General features: G+C 45.7%; 1 protein-coding gene and 1 non-coding gene across 18 annotated transcripts in view; both read left to right on the forward strand.

The window, feature by feature from the left end:
- The window catches only part of Mbnl1 (muscleblind like splicing regulator 1), a 161,877-nt gene that overhangs the window by 122,787 nt on the left and 17,545 nt on the right, over window positions 1-21,545 (forward strand). For 16 of the 17 annotated variants that reach the window (XM_042685551.1, XM_042685546.1, XM_042685547.1 and 13 more), the window contains 3 exons: window positions 4,824-4,994; window positions 14,673-14,873; window positions 20,798-21,055. In XM_042685551.1, coding sequence (XP_042541485.1) covers window positions 4,824-4,994; window positions 14,673-14,873; window positions 20,798-21,055 — 630 coding nt within the window. Of the gene's footprint in view, window positions 1-4,821; window positions 4,995-14,672; window positions 14,874-20,797; window positions 21,056-21,545 lie in introns of those variants that run through there. The other variant, XM_042685558.1, reaches the window with a different exon arrangement.
- On the forward strand, window positions 5,659-5,787 carry LOC122112977. Its single transcript, XR_006148348.1, has one exon. It is a non-coding gene; the product is annotated as a small nucleolar RNA SNORA40 (small nucleolar RNA).

A 21,545-nucleotide genomic window follows, 5' to 3' on the forward strand; every position in this document is an offset into this window, starting at 1 on the left:
ATTCATAATGACAACTACTTAAACATAATAAAAGAGGAGAAAGGAAAAAACTGTGTGTGTGTCTATGTTAGTATTACATAATAATATAATACAGACTAGCCAATGTTGCTGTTTGCTTTTTTTGGCAAAATTTGTATCATTTGGGGAAAAAAAATGGTAAGAATTTTTAATAAGAAGCTATCAAATTTCCATGCCCAAAATTTGGCTAAGATATGAGCAGTGAGTATCTGCAGAAAGTGTTTTGAAAATGTTTGCATATCTCATCTATCCCAATGGAAGTTTGGGTTTTATTTTAACAGTTAAAATAAATGGCTCTGATTGTAAAAGCCTACCTGGGAATTCGGTGTTAGGGAAGGGCTGAGAAGGGCTCAGGGTCTGACACCTGTGCAGCACCCTGCTGATCTACTCCTCTATGGAAGATGACTCTGTAATTTTAATCCTACCCCATATTTACCATTTGACAGTAGAATAATGTGTCTCTTCAGACTATGACTTCATAAATCACAACATTCTTCATTTTAGATGAAAAAAGTAAAATTAAAAATAGAAAACTGTTTATTCTGAATTTCAGCTACAATTTCAATTTGTTTACTTTTTCCAGTCCTGGTGCTTGGGGGGGGGGGGGGGGCCACTGTCCCTGAGCTTCTTCAGTTCAAGGCTAGCGCTCTACCACTTGAGTCACAGCACCACTTCCGGCTTTTTCTGCTTACGTGGTGCTGAGGAATCAAACCCAGGGCTTTATGCATGCTAGGCAAGAACTCTACCACTGAGCCACATTCCCAGCCAAAGTTTTGATTTTTTAAAATTACGTTTACTCGGTCCCTTAGACATCATTTTGTTTTTAATCATTATCAAGTACTTCATTATGTACTAAAAAGAGCAAGGAAATGGCTTTTCCATTCCCTAAATTGCCATGTAGGTTCATTCTGTTTCATTCTAATTTATATCTTACTGTGTACATAAGATATAACTACATCACATGCACACACATACACAACCATTTCAGCACAGGCTTTATTGAAGGTGAAGATTCATATAAACATGTATCTTTCCTTCTGGTCATACCATGTGTAGCTTTAGAACTGTGTCTTCAGTCTCCGTCCTTGCACTCTTGTGGAGGTAAGACTTCAGGGGGATATTTGACTGAGGCTGGACAACGCACCTTTACTTCGAAGGCATAGAAAAATAATGGAAAACAAATGGAACTGCTAGGGTGGATTGAAACCCCTTTACAACTACGTAAAGATAATGATAATACAAAGAAATAAAATGAATGAACTGCTAGCATAGCAACCTGCTTCTGTAATTCCAACTACTCAGGAAGTGGAGATCTGGAACATTACTGTTGGAGGCTAGCCTGAGTGAAAACACAGCAAAGCTCCCACTCCACCAAAGGTCAGTCTGGGTTCGTGCCTGTGGGCCCACCCTGAGAAGGAGCATTGTAGGCCAGAGCTGGTCCGGGGGTAGACGTGTAAGACCCTATCCAGACCTTCTACTGAATTCTTCAGAGATGCAGATACAGGTTATGTTGGAAGGCCTAGCGATGTGGACCCAGTGGGAGAGCATCTGACTAGTGAGTGTGAGGCTCTGATTTCAGTCTTCTCCCAAGAAAGAGTAGAAGAAAGATACAACGATAAATATGGCCTAGACCAGAGTTCTAGCAAGCATCTTCTTTTCTCCTAAACATCGCTTGTGTCACATTGATGTCTCTGGCAGGCTTTGAGTTCATCCCATTCAGTGTGTTCATGAGCAAGGCTTAGGGAGAACTGAGCACAAGTGGTTTCTAAAGTATGTCTGCCGGACAGCTCTGTGAGAATCAGTTTTCCCTGCCGTCAACTCAAGCAAAGCACAGAGCAGAACCACAAGGCGTGTACTGGGGTGGTGGGTGGCACTTTGGTGAGGTGGTATCTTGTCTGGTGGGATGGTACCCTGACTGGTGGGGTGGTACTTTCTCTGGTGGGTGGTACCCTATCTGGTGGGGTGGTGCCCTGGTGGGGTAGTGATTGGTACTTTGGTGGTGGGGTGGTGCCCTGTCTGATGGGGTGGTACTTTGGTGGGGTGGTACTTTGTCTGGTAGGGGGCTACTTTGTCTGATGGAGTGGTGGGTGGCACTTCGGTGGGGTGATACCCTGTCCGGTGGGGTGGCAGATAAAGTGTCACCGGATTAGCCCTGATGTCACTTGGCCTCACCATGCTCTCCTTTAGCAATTGTCTCTCTCCTCCCCCCCCCCCTCCCCCACACACACACCTGCAGGCTTCCTGTTTCCTTTTCTTCTCTTTCCCCGGCAAGCTTTATTGTGTCTCTAAATCGCTGGCCTCTGCGTAAAAGCATTACCATGTGGTATTTAGTTTAGTTTTCGTCTCTTCTTGTCCCTAGAGCAGTTAGGGTGAGGGTTTGCCTTGACGCATCTCAAGGAATACTCAAGTTCATTGTACACATGCCTGCTGAGATGTGGTGCTGGAAAGGACGGTGACATGGGTGGCGGTCAGCATGGCATTGATGTTAGCTCTCAGAGGAAGGACTGCCGATCGGTTTGCCCTACAGGGTATGCATTCCAGCTAACTCCTGACCTTTCATCTGTGAGACACAGTCACTCAGAAGTACAGGCACCATCGTAAACATTTTGAACTTTCTAGGAAGCAAAGTTTATCTGTTCTCACCTGGAAAGATTAGCCTATTTTTTTTTTTCCCTCCACGTGTCAATGTGCATTCATGTGGCTTTACATGAGTGTGTTCTGAGGTGTTTTCTGCGTTGTCACTTACCTGAGATGTTAACCCAGACCCCCAGGGCTTCCAGGGCAGTGGTTGCAAACTGGGAGAGACGTCCACAAGTCTTAGAAATGCAGCCTTTTAAAGGTAAATGTCCAATAGAGTGAAGTGGGCAGGGCGTCGGAGGTTGTTCCATGGCACTGCTCTTGGAGGAGCTGTGGCAAACTCAGTGAAACCCAGAGACCTGAGCTTCCACTGACCACATGGTGGTGCATAGACACGCCGCACTAGCTCAGCCTTCCCTTTCCCTGCCGGTCCAGCAGCTCTGGGATCTGGGAACGGGGAGATACTCTGTTTAAGGAAGGTGCTAGAACTGGGTTTGTGGTCCGGGGCAGGGCCTGGTCCAGGCCCAGGCTGTCTCTGTATTAGTTACTAAGGGTGGAAATGGGCGGTGTGAATCCCCTGCATATTCCGCAGTTTCAGTGTGAAGTGTGAAGTGGGGATACTGAGAAACAGACCCTCTTGCAGCCACCTGTTTATGCTGAAATGGTGGCCGGTTTTCTCTAGGGGCCCTGTCTGGCTAGTCCTGAACACAACAGATTGTCATCTGTACACTTATTTATTTGGCCAGCTGTGCTTTGCGCTTTATCTTGTGATTCTAAATTGTTCCAGATTATTTGAGTGGAGGTGCTTAAGCTAATAACAATGTGTCTGTGAGCTCAGCATAAATCAAAACAAGGTGATTTTATGGGAAATAAGTCATAGATACATAAATGTTGGTCAATTTCTGGACCTATTAATAGCTAGAACAAATACATATTACAAACATGCCAATGTTTTGTGTTTATTTTGTTTGATCTGTGATTTAAATTGTGGTAGTGGGCTGCATGCCTGTAGGTTCATGGCTGTAGTCCTAGCTACTCAGGAGGCTGAGAGCTGAGGATCCATGTTTGAAGCCAGACTAGGCAGGCAACTCTGATGACTCACATCTCCATTTAACCGGCAAAATGCTGGAAGTAGAGATCTGTCTCAAGTGGAGGAGTGCTAGCATTGAGCAAGAAACTTAATCAAAATCATGAAGACTGAATTCTAGCCCAGGCTTTCTACCTCAGGTCTTGAGACCTATACGGACCTGTGTGGGCCTTTGTCTCCTGTTGCTACCAGTTTCAAGTCAAGACTGTTAAAATAGCAGATAGCACCCTACATTATCATAGTGTACCAAGGCCCCTTAACGAGCCACAGCTGAGTATTCAAATGAGAATTGCCACATTTTTATCATGAACATTATCAGTTTTCGGAGTCAGTTTACAATCATAAGTCAAATTAAGCTATCTTGAATTTTCCAAAGGGAAAAAAATATCAAAGAAAGGGAATGAGGTTGATGACTTAAAATGAATATCTGCTTTAGAAGTGGCTTTAGATAGATTTATTAGTCAAAGAAGTTGTCAGTGTATCTGATGAGACCATTACTGTCAATACAATTTGACAGTATATACAATGGTGCATGCTCAGACTTTAAGAAATAAAGTTGATGGAAGAAGCCTCCCCAGAAGAAGACTCACTTGTATTTACTATTTTATAATAGCTCATTTTCATTCTTCAAAGATTAGATTGTCAACAATTTCAAGAGAGAATATAGTCATTTCTGGTTGTTTTATCATTGTTGGGAAATGGGAATTAGATGTATCTCTGAAAAGTAGAAGTTGTATTGTCAACAATATTTCTTAATAGTTTACCAGGAAGGTATGTGGTGGGAGCCTGATAGTCTTCATTTGACTTTCTTTGCTGTAGTGTTCGACCTTGGAAGTTTGTAGAGGTTTTTTGTTTTTGTTTTTTAATTTGAATCTAGAATTCTGGTTAAATAAAAATTACTAAAATAAAGAAGCTTCTCAAGGATTTTAAACTTTTGCAAATGTCTTAATCCTTTACCATGCTAGATGCATTTGGTTGGCTGTATTATATATTCTGGATGTGTGTGAGAAGATGATAAAGTCCTGCAGGGTTTAAAGCCCGATACAGGTTTATTTGGGTGGCCTGCCTTCATGATTACTTTGCTTTGCAGTTGGCTGATTGTATTCTTGTTAAGATGATTTTGCTCCTTTTGTCTTTCCAGGGCCGTTGCTCCAGGGAGAACTGCAAATACCTTCATCCACCCCCACACTTGAAAACGCAGTTGGAGATAAATGGACGCAATAACCTGATCCAGCAGAAGAACATGGCCATGTTGGCCCAGCAAATGCAGCTGGCGAATGCCATGATGCCAGGGGCACCGCTGCAGCCAGTGGTAAGCTCACTCTGGGCCACTGCCCTGGGGTGGAGCGACAGGGGTCTGGGTTGGTGCTGAGGGATGATGGGAAGTGCCTGTTGTCCAGTGTTTTGCAGGGAGGATGATTTATCAGTCAGACCTAAAGCCACCTTCACACTTGAGGTCACTCGGCTTCTAGCAAACCATTGCTGTTGCATTATTTGCATTGTTTATTGCATTATAGCAATTTGTATTATTACCACCATGCTCTAAAATTTTCTTCAAAATACATCCTAAGACTTTGCAGATGTTAACATGGTGTTACTTAAAATAGTCATCAACGTCATTAGTAGAGTCATATGCCTTTCAGGCTACCTTTAAAGTTAATATTAAATTTTTAATGGGCATATATACGTTAATTTTGAGGATAGTTCTCTACGTCCTTCTCTTTTAAAAGAATCCTTTTAGTTGTCTTTCTTGAAAAGGAGGCTTAATGATTCTTTTACAACTTATATTGAAATTTATTTTAAAGTTACAAATGCTGGGCAACTTCCCACTGTGGCAGCTCATCAAAATGGACTTAGAAGTACCATCAAGGGGAGCAGATATGAGGGCAGAAACTACAAGCACTTAAAAAAGATAAATTTGATAAGCTATAAGTAGTCATAGGTCTTGAATGTTTGCTTAACAGTGTGTGGGGTAGAGCACTTGTGTGTGTGTCTTTGTTTAATTTGTAACAAAGCCTTACAGACAGGTGCAAACAGTAAATCCTCTTTTGCAACCCAGAACTCATCATTGATATGAGATTTTGGTACATGTAAGAAGGGATATGATTCCTACAACAGTTGGCAATCTGAGGGTTTGTTAACTCATACAGGTTGTTTTGAGAATAAAGTTGATGTAAAAGCAAAAACAAAAACAAAAACAAATCACAGTGTATGGGATAACTCTATTTGAATTTTGGTGTGCATGTGTAGAGACAAGCTTTTTAGGTTAATTGTGGGTGTTGTAGTTATATATTTAAATTTAAATGCCTGATAAACTTGCAATGATTAGGGAAATTGTGCTAATGGCTTATTACAATATCATGCAGTCAGGACATTTTTCTGGCATGCTAATTGTCACCTTTGTGCTAACTTTTTTCCTTATGCATTTTTAGCGTCTGAACTCAACACAATTATTATTCTCTCTGAGAACTTAACACAACCATCATTCCCAAAAGTGTGGGGGGAGGGGGTTGCATTTTGAGGTGGGAGGAAGCCTCATGTTCCAATGATCAGTGCTGTGCAGTAGAGGTGAGAGACTGTAATCATTGATTCTTTGTTTTAAGCTCATCCTTTATTTTATTGCATTGTTGGAGGCTCAGTTAAAAATGTGATTTAGGTATATTATGACATCCACTCATTTTACATGTCCTGTTCGAATAGCATGGAATTCCTGTTTGGTTAAAGGTCTTTAGTTGTAGTCATTCTTTCTAAAAGAAAGTAGAGGACAAATATCCTTCCCCGTGACAGTCAGGCAGTGTCAGAGGTCAGCTGCCATGTCTGCGTAGGTCTCCCCTGTGAGCGAGAGACTTGTTTCCATGGAAACTTGACATGGCATTGCCACAGAACACCTGGAGATCTTCAGGTTTGATTTGAGGCCTGCAGGGGACGGTCCCGGCCCTGGCCAGGCTCTGGCCCCAGCCAGGGCCCGCGCCCAGCCTCCAGCGCCTTCCAGCTGTTATCCCGGACCATTCTCTGATCTTGCCCTTGGTCTGACTTGGGCCGAGCTGCCCACATTATCACTCACAGCAGAAACCAGAGGCGTCTTGTGTACACAGTTACTCGGAGCCACTGGACTCTAACTCTGCTTTCTGATGCTTTTGTTATACAAGTTCTCTGTGTAGACAGAAGAGTGGCATTTTAGCTTTCAGCACACGGAGGCTTTGTTCCTGTTTCCTCAAATGTGTGGCTGCATTGGAGGTGGAATTACCCTTCTGCTACAGGGTCCGGAGATGACAGTCTAAAATATTACTTTATTCAGAGTAATTGTACAATGTGTAGAAGTCATTTTAGTATTTTGATTTTAAAGTATTTGGGACTTTTAATAACTGTAGAGAAGGCTTTACCCAGGAAATTTGCCTTCAAAACCCCACGTGAGACACTGATGCTGTCTCCGTCAGCTGTGTGATCACATGAAGACTCAGGGTGCCCGGGGTGTTTGCTGAGACGGTGGTATGTATCTACAGACAGGAGTTCTCAGCTAGAAGCAGCCAGGCTGCTCACACAGAATGGTGCTGGTGATCATGCATGCATGAAACCTGACTCAGGGCCAAGCAGTGGCAGAGCAAAGCAGATGCACCCATGGAGGGAGGACAGAGCAAAGAGGCCTCTTGTGTAGTTGCTGACGTTGTCTTAGCTGCCTTGGCCCAGGCCATTTCTCCCCTCCTCCCTTAGACCCGCGGCAGGCACAGGAGAGTGCAATGGCAGAAATGTAAGCAGATGAGGCAGCATCCAGCACTGTGCCTGGCATGTGGCAGAGAGCAGTGATCGCCTGATGAACAAAAAGCTAAGTTAGAGGGAAGAGGTTCTCGGCAGAGCTTCACGGCTTTGGTCATAGAAGACCAAAGGACTGGTAGAAGAACAAGAAATGATACTGTGGGTCCAGACACAAGCTGGTCGCAAAGATGCACCCCTGCCCTGGAGACTGCACCCAAGAACGCAGCATGGTCATGAACACATACCAGCTGATGCTTTCAAAGGGAAGCCAGTGTCAGGTCCTTGGGTCTAACTTCTCATTGTCTGCCCCGTTAGAGAGGATCTCATAAGGGTCTATAAATTTATGACCTCAGAACATGATGCTGGGAAGACTTGGTTAATGCAGGGATTTGTGGGCGAGCTTTCTGCTTTCATAGATTTTGTTAGGTTGTTGTGAACTGCACCGAGCCAAGGATGAGAAGGAGGAATCAGATTTGAGACAAATATAATTTTTAAGGGCATATACTGACTTCAACACTTTTTGTATTTTCTGTTCTCACAACTATCCCACAAAGTAGGTAATGTCTGGGTTAAAGTTAAAAGTCAGAGAGTTAAGTAACGTGTCTGGTTGCACAGCTGGGGAGTGGCAGGCCAAGATTTGAACCCAGCTATGCCTGGTCCCAGTGTTTATGTTTGGATCGTGTATTGAGGACTGGCCCCCAGCAGCTCTAGGTTTGGAGTGACTCGTGCAAGCCTCCAACCTTCTTCAATATGAGGTGGAAAGTTGTAAAGACATCCCCTGCAGGATGCTGCCAGTAAGTATCATAATACCACAAGATGAAAAAAGATGAGTTGGAAATAAATAATTGTATTTATTTGTAGAATTGTTGGCATTAGTTCTACTGTCATTTCTAATGAAAATGCTAGCAGATGTGTTTTTCCCTCTTGACCATAGTGATCTTGGGAGATAATGGAAGCATGAGGCGGGGGTTGACTTGGGTGGTGGAGTGTCTTCCTGGGAGACACAGACTGAGATTGGACTCCAGTATCACCAGATAAAAAAGGAAAACTGTAGTGATCTGAACCTGAAAGGTAAATTAGTGCCATTGCTTAATATCACTGCTACTTTGTCATACACATTCAAAGGAGAAATCTGTCCATGGAGTACATGTCTTCACTGCACCTGAGGGGGCACCTGATGTGCTTCCTTAGTCCCCAGGAATTCCTCTCCTGTCCTGGCACTCCACCCAGCCCCTCAGAGGACCTAGCACCACGGAGGTTGTAAAAGTGGCTCTGACCCCTAGAGCTCCCTTGGCAGGCCTCCGCTGCCTTTCCTTGGGATCCAGAGGGCTGGCTGTGCCTGGTTTCTGACAGCACTTCTTCCCTGGGTTGAGCCTCTGGCTGAGACCTGTCCTCATGTAACACTTTGAAATGCACGGGTAGAGTCTCAGGTCTCCAGAGGGTCCTCGCTGCTCTGACCAGCTTGACTGCTGTTCTGCAGCACGTGTTGAAGTCATCCTTTGCACGCTGCCAAGAACTCCTGGACCTTTACTTCACCTAGAATCCATGCTTGCTTTCCTGTGTCTCCACCTTGTGGTGGAGACCGGCACTTCATCCAGAATGTCTGGTAAAATGCTTCCTCATCTTACTATTGAGTTGCCATCCATCCACCCATCCACCAATCCATCCATCCATCCATCCACCCATCCATCCATCCATCCACCCATCCACCCACCCACCCATCCATCCATCTATCCATCCACCCATCCATCCACCTATCCATCCACCCATCTGTCCATCCACCCATCTATCCATCTGTCCATCCACCTATCTATCCATCCACCCATCCATTCACTTATCCTGTTTGCATTGGGGTCCTGTGACTCCTCACACTGCTAACAGTGCACAAATGGGGTTCTGTTTTTTGTCAGCTTTGTCCAACAAGGGCCAGAAAGGGCACTTTAGGGTTGGCTGTTACACAGTGACATATTGAAGGATGAAAGGAATCTGAAGCTAAAGCAAGCACTTTTGTGATCTGTCCATTCATAAATCAGTGTAGGGCAGTTTTTAAAAGCATTGTTGATTTGATTGCTGTCACCTGCTCCCTTCTTAGAAAAGAAGAATTTGTAATGTGAATTTTCTTGATAACTCTCTTCTTGACTTTATTAAAATAATTGTTTATTGAGACTAGTTACAGCTCTAGCTAGGCATAGAGCTGTGCTTAGAAGCGGCTTTATATACCTTGTTTATGTGCTGTGAATTCTTTAAAATGCCTTTTCTTTTTACTGCTTGTATGCTTGATCTTCACACACATAGAAAATATACAAAATCTGACTTTTAAATTTTCTGTTCCATAATCTCAAGGACACTGATGGGCATATTTTGTCACATCCTTCCATTTTATTAAGAATTATAAACACTTAGGAAACAAATGCTGTCTCACAGAGTTTTAAAATAAATAGCTCTTCTGACATACTGAGCATTTACTGCATAGTGACTACACTTATAAAATTTAATGTAAAAATTGTGAAGCAAATAGAAATTAAATTTTCAAATATTCCTGGTTGAAGTTAAATTTGGGGGCAAAGAGAGGAAATATAATTAGGTCTCTTTCAAATATTCAAATAACTGTTCTTAAAAACATATTTAATGTATTGGCTAGTTTGTGTGGCCAAAAAAAAGCAGTTAGCAAATCCGTAATATATGAGTTTAGGTAATTGTAGAAGCCTTGTTTGTAGGCCACTTGATTTATACTTACATATAGAGTATGTATATATATTGTGTGTGTATCTATATGTCTGTCTGTGTTAGTATCTGTATGTATATCTATGTGTGTGACTGTACATATATTGGTATGTGTCTGTGTATGTATGTATGTTACTGTATGTACACCTATGTCTGTGTATGTCTGTGGGTCTGTGTCTGAAAGTATGTCTGTAGGTATATCTGTGTCTGTAGATATGTCTGTGTCTGTAGCTATGTCTGTGTCTGTAGCTATGTCTGTGTCTGTAGATATGTCTGTGTGTCTGTATGTCTGTGTATCTGTATATATACATCTATGTGTATGTCTGTGGGTCTGTGTCTGTAAGTATGTCTGTCTTTAAATATGTCTGTGTGTGTGTGTGTGTGTGTGTGTGTGTGTGTGTGTGTGTTGATCAAGTCCACAGCTTGTCCCCTGGAGTCTTCAGTCCAGTGGGTATGGAGGAGATGGTTCTGAGCATGGGGCTCAGGGATGAATGTTGCACTGCTGCGATGGGAATTTCTGGGAGCCCCATGTGGGAGAGGCCCCTTCATAGTTGGTGGTGGCAGACTGGGCGACTTGAGGAGGAAGCTTCCTGTTCTGTAGAGGAAAAGTCACATTCACAGTTAGAGGATCAGGGCTGGGAAGTTGGCTCAGTAGTAGAGCGCTTGCCTTGCATGCCTGAGGCCCTGGGTTCAATTCCTCAGCACCACATAAGCAAAAAGAAAAAAGCCGGGAAGTGGTGCTGGGCTCAAGTGGTAGAGCGCTAACCTTGAGCTGAAGACCTGAGGGACAGCGCCCAGGCCCAGAGTTCAGGCCCCACGACTGGACCAAAAAAAAGAATAAGATTAAATTACACAGTAAGAGGATCATAAGGGGCAAGTCTCCCTAGAAAAGTGAACACATTTCTGGGCAGCTAGTACATGGAATTAATACCAACCAGGAGCTTTTAGTGAAGCACTGCCACCTCTCCTGTGGCAGATGCTTTTGTCGGTGATCCTGGGGTAGGGATGGCTAGGATAGTCACACATTCAAAGTACCCTGGTGATTGTAATGTGTACCTAGCCCATCGAGAGCCACTGATCTCAGAACCATGTGGAATTCCACATTTACACCTGTGTGTGTCAGGCCTCACATCCAATCCCTGGTTACTACCTTCACGTGCTTTGTGAGCCTTTAATATGAAAAATAGGTCTAATAATCTCCCTGCAGGTTGTCATCTATCCATGCACTCATCTGTCCATCCACCCATCCATCCCTCCATCAACCATCTGTCCATCCAAGCATCCAGTCATCTACCCATCTGGCCTTCCATCCATGCATGACCATCCATCCATCCGTCCATGCACCCATCTGTCCATCCACGCATCCATTGTCCATTGAAACATCCACCCATCTACCCATCCATCCACCCATGCATCCACTTTCCATCCACCCATTCATCCATCTGTCTAAGCATCCACTCATCCATCCATCCATCCATCTGGCCAGCCAGCCACCCACCCATCAGTCCATCCATCTATGCATCCATCTGTCCCCATGCCTCATCCATCTGTTCAGGCATCCACTCATCCACCCATCCATCTGTCCAGCCAGCCAGCCACCCATCAGTCCATCCATCTATGCATCCATCTGTCCATCCACCCAGCTGCATCTGTCTGTCCAAGCATTCCTTCAATGAAGTTTCATTGTGCTGAGCTCACATTGTTCTGTGATCTGGAGATTGAACAGAGACTAAAATAGATCCTTTCCCTGATGACCACCTCCCCCCCCCACCAAAAAAAAAAAGGCAGAAGAGAGAAGCAATCTCTAAGGATTTATATTAGAGTAGAAACTAACCGCAACACCACAGGTTTAGCACTGAGCACAAAGCTCACACACAACACATGGGAACCACTAGCAATAATCATGTTTGTGTAGTTAACTAGGGTCATGATGTGAAAGGGAATAATATTTTCATTTATAATGAAGCCTGAGTACCTTAATGGAAGCAGCATGTCTCCTTTAAAAAGTCTCCTTTAAAACAAACAAGCTCACAAACAACCTCAGAATCGGTAAGCCCACCATTTGTTTATCTCTGTGGATGCTGTTCTGCCAAAGGCTGTCGGAAGATGACCTTCCACCTTCTTGCAGCACAGATATCTGTGAGTCATGATCACAAGCTGTAGAGGGCAGCGCCTAGGCTGGTCACATAGTTACACACGTCATGTGGTGCTCAGGGGAGACGGGGCTGCTTGAGGCTAGCACTGCCCTGCTGACTGTCTTTGAGACTGCCACTCAGGAAGCCACGGTAGAGGGCGGGGCACAGAGGACTGGCTCAGGTGCCACTGTTCACAAACTCACGATCTGATTCCCACACGGTGTCCTCTGACCCTTAGCATGGACCTACCCCTCAGGGAGCTCTTGGAGAAAGCAGCACCACACAAGTGGTGCAGAAATTTTGCTGAAGTTGAAAAGCACTGAAGGAATATCACACTCATTCTTTTCCTTGCAATTTTTCTAGGCTCAGGTTTCAGGGTATAGAGCTTGTGCTATAGACCGCCCATTCAGCAAACCACAGTACTTAATGGGGAGCAGTGTCTGATAATGCTAGCCAAATGGTTAATGTTTCCAGTTTTTAAATGATGCTTTGCACTGTACTTGGGGAAATTGCCCTCAAGTGCTTCAGATTCAAACTTGCTGTGCGAAATAAGTCAGAAAAGCAATTTACACAACAAGTGTATAGAAAACAATTCATCTGGGTATTGGTAGCTCACACCTGTCATCCTAGCTACTCAGGAGGCTGAGAGTTGAGGATGGCAGTTCAAAGCCAGCTTGGGCAGGAAAGTTCATGAGACTCTTTTTTTTTTTTTTTGTTGGTCGTGGGGCTTGAACTCTGGGCCTGGGCGCTGTCGCTCAGCTCTTCAGCTCAAGGTGAGCGCTCTACCACTTGAGCTACAGCACCACTTCCGGTTTTCTGGTGGTTTATTGGAGATAGGAGTCTCATGGTCTCTCCTGCCCGGGCTGGCTTTGAACCGCGATCCTCAGATCTCAGCCTCCTGAGTAGCTAGGATTACAGGCGTGAGCCACCAGTGCCCGGCCATGAGACTCTTATCTCCAGTAAACCACGAAAACTGGAAGTGGCGCTGTGGCTTAAGCTGTAGAGTGCTCGCCTTGAGCTCAAGAGCTGAGGGACAGTGCCCAGGACCAGAGTTCAAGCCCCGCAACTGACAGAGAGAGAGAGAGAGAGAGAGAGAGAGAGAGCAATTTGGAGGAATAATTATTGCCTGTTAGTAGGCTCTGCTTGAAGGATTATTCTAGTGAGCCATGCTCCAGGTCCCGTAGGCCGTGTGCATCAGAGCCAGACTAGAGGAGCGTTGCGTTGTAGCACTGTGTGGTCCACAGGCACCTGTGGTGTGTGCAGCATGGAACTTACATGGTGCACAGCCTTGTCCCACAGCCGCATGCACTGTGCCAGCAGGCACACCCTTCTGTTGTTCTGACCGAATGTCAACTCTCCATACCAGAATGTTCTGTGGAGCTATTTCTTACCACCAGATAAAGAAAATAAATTGTTAACGTGTATCCTAACACACAAGATCCATTATGTTCTGAGATGTTTATTTTCTAATTTTAAAGACAAATATTTGTTAAAGTTTAAGGGTTGCAATTCTCAAAAATAAGGCGGGAAATTGTGTTCTTAGATTTCAGGGTACACTCATTCTACGCAATAGCAAACATGTTTTATAACACACAAATCTCTATCAACAGATTGAGGCAGTATGTATCCTTCAGAGCATTTCTGACAGAAATTGTGTCTTGTAGTAATTCATTCGATGCTAATCACATGTATTTCCTAGAACAGTTCTGTAGCATTGCTTTGGGAATGTTCTGCTCAGTTTCCCCTCTCAACTCCTGTTGTCCCTCATGGGATAAATCCACTCTGGCACACAGATGTGACAGGCTAGCCAGCACTCACCATCTCCAGAAAGCGAGTGATCATGGGACGGCTCCCTCATCAGCACCGTTCTCACGCCCAAGAGATGTATTAGCAGTTTGCACTGAGTGTTGGTAACAAATGCTTTGAACCCTGAGAGTCCACCGTATTTATTTAGATAACGGGCACCCACAACCTGCTGGCACTCGTCAACAGACCTGTCAAGTATATCCAGCTCAGCAGTTATGAAATGGACCTCCTAGACAAGACCTTGGATTACAGGGGATGGGGTGGAGACTGGATCGTTGGTCTGTTTCTTAAAAAGGAAATCCTAAGTGTTATAGACTTCAACATCACTGTGGAAGATCTAATTGATACTTTATCTGTTATATTTTAGCAAACATAAAAATATCAGTCTGATGAATGCTTACTTATGAAAATTCCCTTCTGCTAAACTGGGGTTGACAGAGGCAAAACACATGGCAGGGGGCAAGGGGCAGGGGTCCGAGGCCAGTGATGGGCGGATGGATGGGTCCAAAGGCTGTGCAGACATCAGCTCTGGCTTGGGCCTGCTGTGAAATTCTACTCTGTTGTACTTTCAGCCAATGTTTTCGGTTGCACCGAGCTTAGCAACCAATGCATCTGCGGCCTTTAATCCCTACCTGGGCCCTGTGTCCCCGAGCCTGGTTCCTGCCGAGATCCTGCCTACGGCACCCATGCTGGTGACAGGGAATCCTGGCGTCCCCGTGCCTGCGGCTGCGGCGGCCGCAGCACAGAAGCTGATGCGCACGGACAGACTGGAGGTAGGTGGCGGGTCTCATTGTCAGCCTTCTCGGCCTCCCCGCAGCCAGAATGGCTTTGGGAAGCCGAAGTGACCATCTGGCTTAGTATTTGTAAGGCCGTACAAGAACATAGGTGTGCTACATACTTGTGTGTATGTGCTGTGCGTGGCACATGTATGTATGTGTGTCCAGCGTAACATCCATGTGTGGCTGCTGGCTGTTTACAACGGCAGTTCCCTCAGGGCTGGAAAGATGTCCAACACAGCTCGAGCACTTCCTAGACGTGTGCTGCCCGAGGTCCACAGTAGCCAAGTGTCCCGAGCCCTTCTCCAAAAGAGAAAGCAAAAGCTAACTCTGCACACAAAGCATGCTGGAATTTGCCTTCGCAAGTTTTCTTGTGAGCTGCTCAGTATTTCCAGTGAACTGGCAAGGCATCCTGGCGGAGTGGGCACTGAGGAAAGCAAGCGTGTTTCAGAGAAGACAGCTTGGTGAGTGAGTCCCACAGCCAAGGACGGTGGGACCTGGCTGTTGCTACAAGAGGAAGAAATTAAAAGTCCCAGACCTGATTTGGAAGTGGTTGTCTAGAGTTTCAGCATGGTGCAACTGCAGACATAGGCAGAAGTGGAAACTCGAAAGTTCAAAGAAGCCCACCTGCACTAAGCCGCCTTTTCCTCTTTCTCTGATAGGTAGCACCCATGACTGAGAGACCATGAAGGCTTTCACTACTGTGGGCAAAGTAAACCCTTGGATAGACATAAATGACCCAGATAATTTGTGAGTTTAGCAGGAACTTAGGTCATAATCACCAGTGTCTTTCTTAGTGACTTTTATTGTGTGTATCTAGGAAGGTCTCAATTTCAGAATGTTCCTAACCATTTGCCGGGCACATGCGTGACACAGTCCTCAAAAATGAAATCCTGTCATTGCTTTATTTCCCAGGGAAACTAGTCTAGGGAAAGGGATGCGAAGGAGCATGTTTCTGGCTGGCACTTCCAGTGTTGTAAATTGTTTCATACTTAGTCTGAAGTGGTTCTGTTCCCCTGACCCCTCTATCGTGAGCCTTGGGTTGTGGCTCTGCTTAACACGTGATTGTGACTGGCTGTTGTGAAGCACAGGTACAGTCTGTGGCCAACATAAATGAATTAATGATTATGATAGGTTTAAAGGTCACAGTATTAAAAAAAACCTGTGAGAGAATGGAGAATTAATTTCAGGCCATCTGTCATCATGTATGCTTTGTGGTGTTTGATTGAAAGGAAGCCTTGGTTTTCTTTCTCTCTTCTCTTGCCATGGTAAGAATAAGTGTGCACAGCTCTTCCAGTGTCTGCTCATTGGGAATCCACGCGCCCCTAGTCCTGGGGTGACAGGGTCTTCCGACCCCTGGAGAAGGACCAAAGCTCCTCCCAGCAGAAGCCTCGGGAGGAGATCTTCAAAGCCATCCCGCTGCTGTTTTGTTATCAGCCGCAGGAAGAGTTCTCAGGAGAGCAGCGCTAGGCACTGAACTACTGTCCAGTGTCTTGGTAATGAATGAAGGGAGGCAGTAAACCAGATGTTCAAGGACGTAATCATGGAAAGGCCCATCTCCCATTTGTGACGCAAAACAGTCATACACACAGGGCTCGTAGGGTCACCATCCCCGGGAGTATGTTGGTATTGAGCCTTTTAAACACAGAATGCCGTGTGGTGCCTGCCCATACTTGCACACCTGGCATAGTCTTGTGAGGACAGTTAGAAGCAACATGAATGCACATGTTTTTAATAAGGTCCTAATATACTGATCATCAGTTTTGGCAAAATATTGAAACAGACTGGGTGCCTGTTGCCTGTTACAATGAGCTCCGTTCATTAAACATTGAACATTAAACCCACCCCCAGCCTGTCACCTGTGAGTTTTGTGCTGTCAGCTAACAAATAACAGTGAACATGTTAGCTGACTTAGTTCCCAGACAGAGTGAGGACAGACAGGATACTGCTTTTCTCAAAACAACGTCACATCATCTCCAGGGCTGAACTAAGTCAGATGTCAACATGATTTTCCCTAAGTCTTCAGGGCTTTGACACGAAGGATTTAATACTCTTCCTAAGACCTACACAGTTCTGGCTGCAATTTCTGACCCCAAACCATCTCTGTTCCCCAAACCACTCTTAATAATCACAAAAGACACACTGCCGAGCCACCTTTCTTTCAAAGCTTTCCTAGTTAATGTTTCTATTGGCTGCTTGAAGTTTATAATTATGCCAGAGGTATTTTCTGTGAACATTTAGAATTTACATGTTTTCATCAAATTTTATCATTCAAGTGTTGATTTTTGCTTTGAAAACAATCTCTTGTCCATTTTTTCCTATTGATATGTATAATTTTACCTGATCCAGAAAGTGAATCTTCTCTTTTTCACTAAGTCACACTTTTTCACTTAAGAGCTCCTTGAACCCCACGTGGCTCCACTTCTGGCTTTTTGGTGGTTAATTGGAGGTCAGAGTCTCACAGACTTTCCTGCAGGGGTAGCTCTGAACTGTGATCCTCGGGTCTCAGCTTCCTGAGTAGCTAGGATTACAGGTGTGAGCCCCTGGTGCCTGACCCACTAAGCCACATTTTATGTTTATGTCTGATCTTCCTCCTCTTCCTCTTCCTCTCCCTTTTCTCCCTCTTTCTTCCTTCTCTTTTGATGGTCCTGGTGTTTGAATTCAGGATTTACACTTGCAGGACTCCCCACTCTGGCTCATCATTTTTATTTAGTTTGGAAAAACATTTATCATGCTATAGAAAATGCTTTAATTTCTTAAACCACTAATGCTGTTCCTACAGCTATGCTTAGAAAGCACCTGTAGTCATGAATATTATTTGTAATATAGGAATGATGGATGTAGCCTCCAAAAGATTTACATTGTTACAAACTTGGTGATAAAATGTGATGTTGCCATCAAACATGCTGCATAGCAATGTATGGCATTGTTTCCATGTAGATATATTGCTGCCCCAGAATGTTTCCAAGTAGTAATTATAATTGCAACTATTTATAACTGCATTCAGACAGAAGACTGGAAAAGAAGGAAAAGAACTGCAATGTTGCTAAGATGTTAGATGGGATTTTATCCTCCATTCTAATTCTCTGCAGGGTAGATCTTAGAGTTTCTCATCCTGATATAAATTATGAGATGAAATGAGTAGACATTTTATCATTTATAGTTTGCTAACATAAACTACATTTGAAAGTATTGTGGGTGGGGATCAGCAGAGACCGACATTTTCTTGACATTCCCAGAATGAACATGGACAGGCCAGGCCTGTTTCAGCAGGCCAGGGCAGGACCCCACTGCTGGGTGGGTGGTCACTAAGGAGAATGTGCTTTAGAAGCTCCTCACAGCTCGTTCATTCACGGCAGGACTATTTCATCATTGCCTGTCTAATACTTCATAGACTTTTCCTGCTCTTCAGGCCTGTATCTCCACCAATACAAGTTTTCACAAGAGACTTTTTGTGTCTTTATTTTTCTCAAGGCTAAAATACTATGAGTGTAACCGTGTCAGTATGTTTCTTCTCTCCTGGTTCTTAAGAGAAACAAACAGGAAGAAGAATACATATATAAAAGCCAAAAAGTGCAGTTGACTCTGAAACTTCAGCGATTGGAAAGGAACGCTCTCTAATTTCTGGTCGCTAACTTTGCTTAAATAATTTCAGCCGATTTTTCTCATTGCATTCCAGAGGAATCAGTAAGCATCCTTGGCCACAGAGAACATAAAGACTAGCTTTAGATCTCTGTCTTCTTTTCATTATTATCTTTAAGTAGTTGGACAGACAAGATCCTCTTCACCCTAAGCCTCCACACTGCTCCTCTCTGAAGCAGCTGTTCTTTTCAGTAGCCACTTGCAGGGTGAAGGCTATGGATTCTGATGCCCTCATTTTATTGACACAAACCCCAGGGAACTGTCACTTTTTTTTTTTTTTTTTTTGGGTCCGGTCGTGGGGCCTGAACTCTGGGCCTGGGCACTGTCCCTCAGCTCAAGGCCAGCGCTCTACCACTTGAGACACAGTGCCACTTCCGGCTTTTTTCTTTTTGCTTATGTGGTGCTGAGGAATCGAACCCAGGGCCTCATGCATGCAAGGCAAGCGCTCTACCACTGAGCCACCTTCCCAGCCCCGGAACTGTCACTTTTTAAACTGCAGGTTCTTGCTTAACTCCATAGTAAAGAGCTGCATAAAGTGTCTGCATTGAGCAAGTTCCCGAAAGAATCTTTGAGGAAATGTTAAAAACTGTTTCTTTGGAGTATGTGTTTTAAAAAGAGGTTTTTGTTTTATGTTTGTTTTGTTTCCCGGAAGCAGTAGCAAACAAGTCTTGAGGACATTCTGTGTTTGGATTGCCCTCTTGCGGTGAAAGGCCAGACTGTCCCAGATGAGCCTTGTAGGACTGCTGACAGTGACTGAAGGAGAAATAAGCATTGTCCCTTCTCCTGCGGTCCCCATGCCAAAACCAGCAGACACCAAGCAAGCAGAAAGATCACAAGTTAATCATTCTTTCCATCTGTGACTCCCTGGCAATTAAAAACAACTCGTAAAAGTAGAAGCATCATACTACAAAGCTATTGACTTGGATTTTCTATACTTCTCCATAGAAATAATTTCAATTAGCTACTCAGAAAAAGGCAGATGTGGGACTGTGGCTCAAGTGGTAGCGAACTAGAGCAAAAGAAGTTCCGGGACAGTGCCCAGGCCCTGAGTTCAAGCCCTGGGACTGGCAAAAGAATTCTACTTCTATTCCTTCAGTTTGTCTGACGTTTCCTCGTGATTACACACACGTAGTGTCTGTGAAATCTTGTTCATTGTGTCCTTGATGTGTCTACATCTCATTTCTGGAGATACTGACTTTTTTCCTCTGATTAACATAGTGTCTGCCATCTTCCTTCCCTGTACAGTTATCTTTTGTTTTACTTAGTATATTAATATGGTTTTTGATTAAAGTATTTGTTTAGACTTACCATTGATCACAAATGTATTTCCTTTTTCAAGGGTATTTTACTGGAATAGAGTTACTCAACTGGCACAACTGACATTTTTAATTATTTGCAATTAGCTTTTGTCAGCAGATTTTTTATTAAGGCATAGCCTTCAGAGGGTGGAAGGATGAGGATGGAGAGGTGTCCGGTCCAGGTGCATTGTAAGCATAGAGGTCATGTGCCACTAACGGGTACCTGTAAAAATATGGGAAAGGAAAAAGCCGTTTCTATCCTCAGATCCTTCTCTTTGGCTGACCAAGCTCCCTCCCCACGAGGCTGACGGGTCCAGGCTGACAGAGCCCCTCAAGCTGACCAAGCCCCCAAGACTGACCATAGCCCCCCCACAGACGAGCCCACACTGACTGAGCCCCCGAGGCTGACCACCCCATGCTGACCGAGCCCTCCCCCCAGGCTGATGGGCCTAGGCTGACTGAGCCCCCCAGGGTGACCACCTCGTGCTCACTGAGTCCCTGAGACTGACCATAGCCCCCCATGGACCACCCCATACTGACTGAGCCCCTAGGCTGACCACCTCATGATGACCGAGCCCCAGAGGCTGACCACCCCATACTGAGCCCCTAGGCTGACCACCCCATGCTGACCAAGCCCCACAGACTGACCGCCCCAGGCTGAACGAGCCCCCCAGCCTGACCACCCCATGATAACCAAGTTCCAGAGTCTGGCCATCCCACACTGACTGAGCCCTATGCTGACCACCCTGCACTGGCCAAGCCTTCCCAAGCTCACCAGCCCAGGATGACCACCCCAGGCTGACCACCTGTGCTGACTGAGCCCCCCCAGGCTAACCAGCCCAGGCTGACCCAGGGTCCCCCCCTGCACTGACAGCCCCACGCTGACCGAGACCCCCTAGGCTGACCACAACAGGCTGACTGAGGTCCCCCCCTCACGGACCACCCCCCCCCCCCGCGCTGACCACCCCGCCCGCCCCCCAGGTGTGCCGTGAGTACCAGCGCGGCAACTGCAACCGTGGGGAGAACGACTGCCGGTTCGCACACCCCGCCGACAGCACCATGGTGGACACCAACGACAACACAGTGACCGTGTGCATGGACTACATCAAGGGCCGGTGCTCCCGGGAGAAGTGCAAGTACTTCCACCCGCCCGCACACCTGCAGGCCAAGATCAAGGCCGCCCAGTACCAGGTCAACCAGGCCGCTGCCGCCCAGGCCGCAGCCACCGCCGCCGCCATGGTGAGTGGCCCTGCCCTGGTGCCGTCCTCTCCCTGGCCAGGAGGGGTTTGTGCAGGTATCCAGACCATCATGACCAGGTGACCGCCCCGGGTCCCATCCTCCCTGGCCAGGGTTTGTTCAGGTATCCAGACCATAGGACGGGGCTGCCCAGGCAGAGAGAGACACCCCAGCCTCCCCAACCTCCATCCACTCACTGTGGACCTGGTGCCCAGCCTGGCCAGTGCACACCACAGTGCACACGCCCCGCCAGGCTCCCCTCACCCCTAGACACCGTGCACTACAGTGCACACACACCCCAGACTCCCCTCACCTCTGCACTCCATGCACCACAGTGCACACACACCCCAGACTCCCCTCACCCCTGCACACCATGCACCACTGTGCACACCCCTAGACACCCTTCACCCGTACACACCGTGCACCACAGTGCACACACACCCCAGACTCCCCTCACCCCTACACACTGTGCACCACAGTGCACACACACCCC

This window comes from Dipodomys spectabilis, unplaced genomic scaffold (assembly GCF_019054845.1).
Source record: "Dipodomys spectabilis isolate Male_0828 unplaced genomic scaffold, ASM1905484v1 ptg000095l, whole genome shotgun sequence".
Taxonomy (NCBI): Eukaryota; Metazoa; Chordata; class Mammalia; order Rodentia; family Heteromyidae; genus Dipodomys; species Dipodomys spectabilis.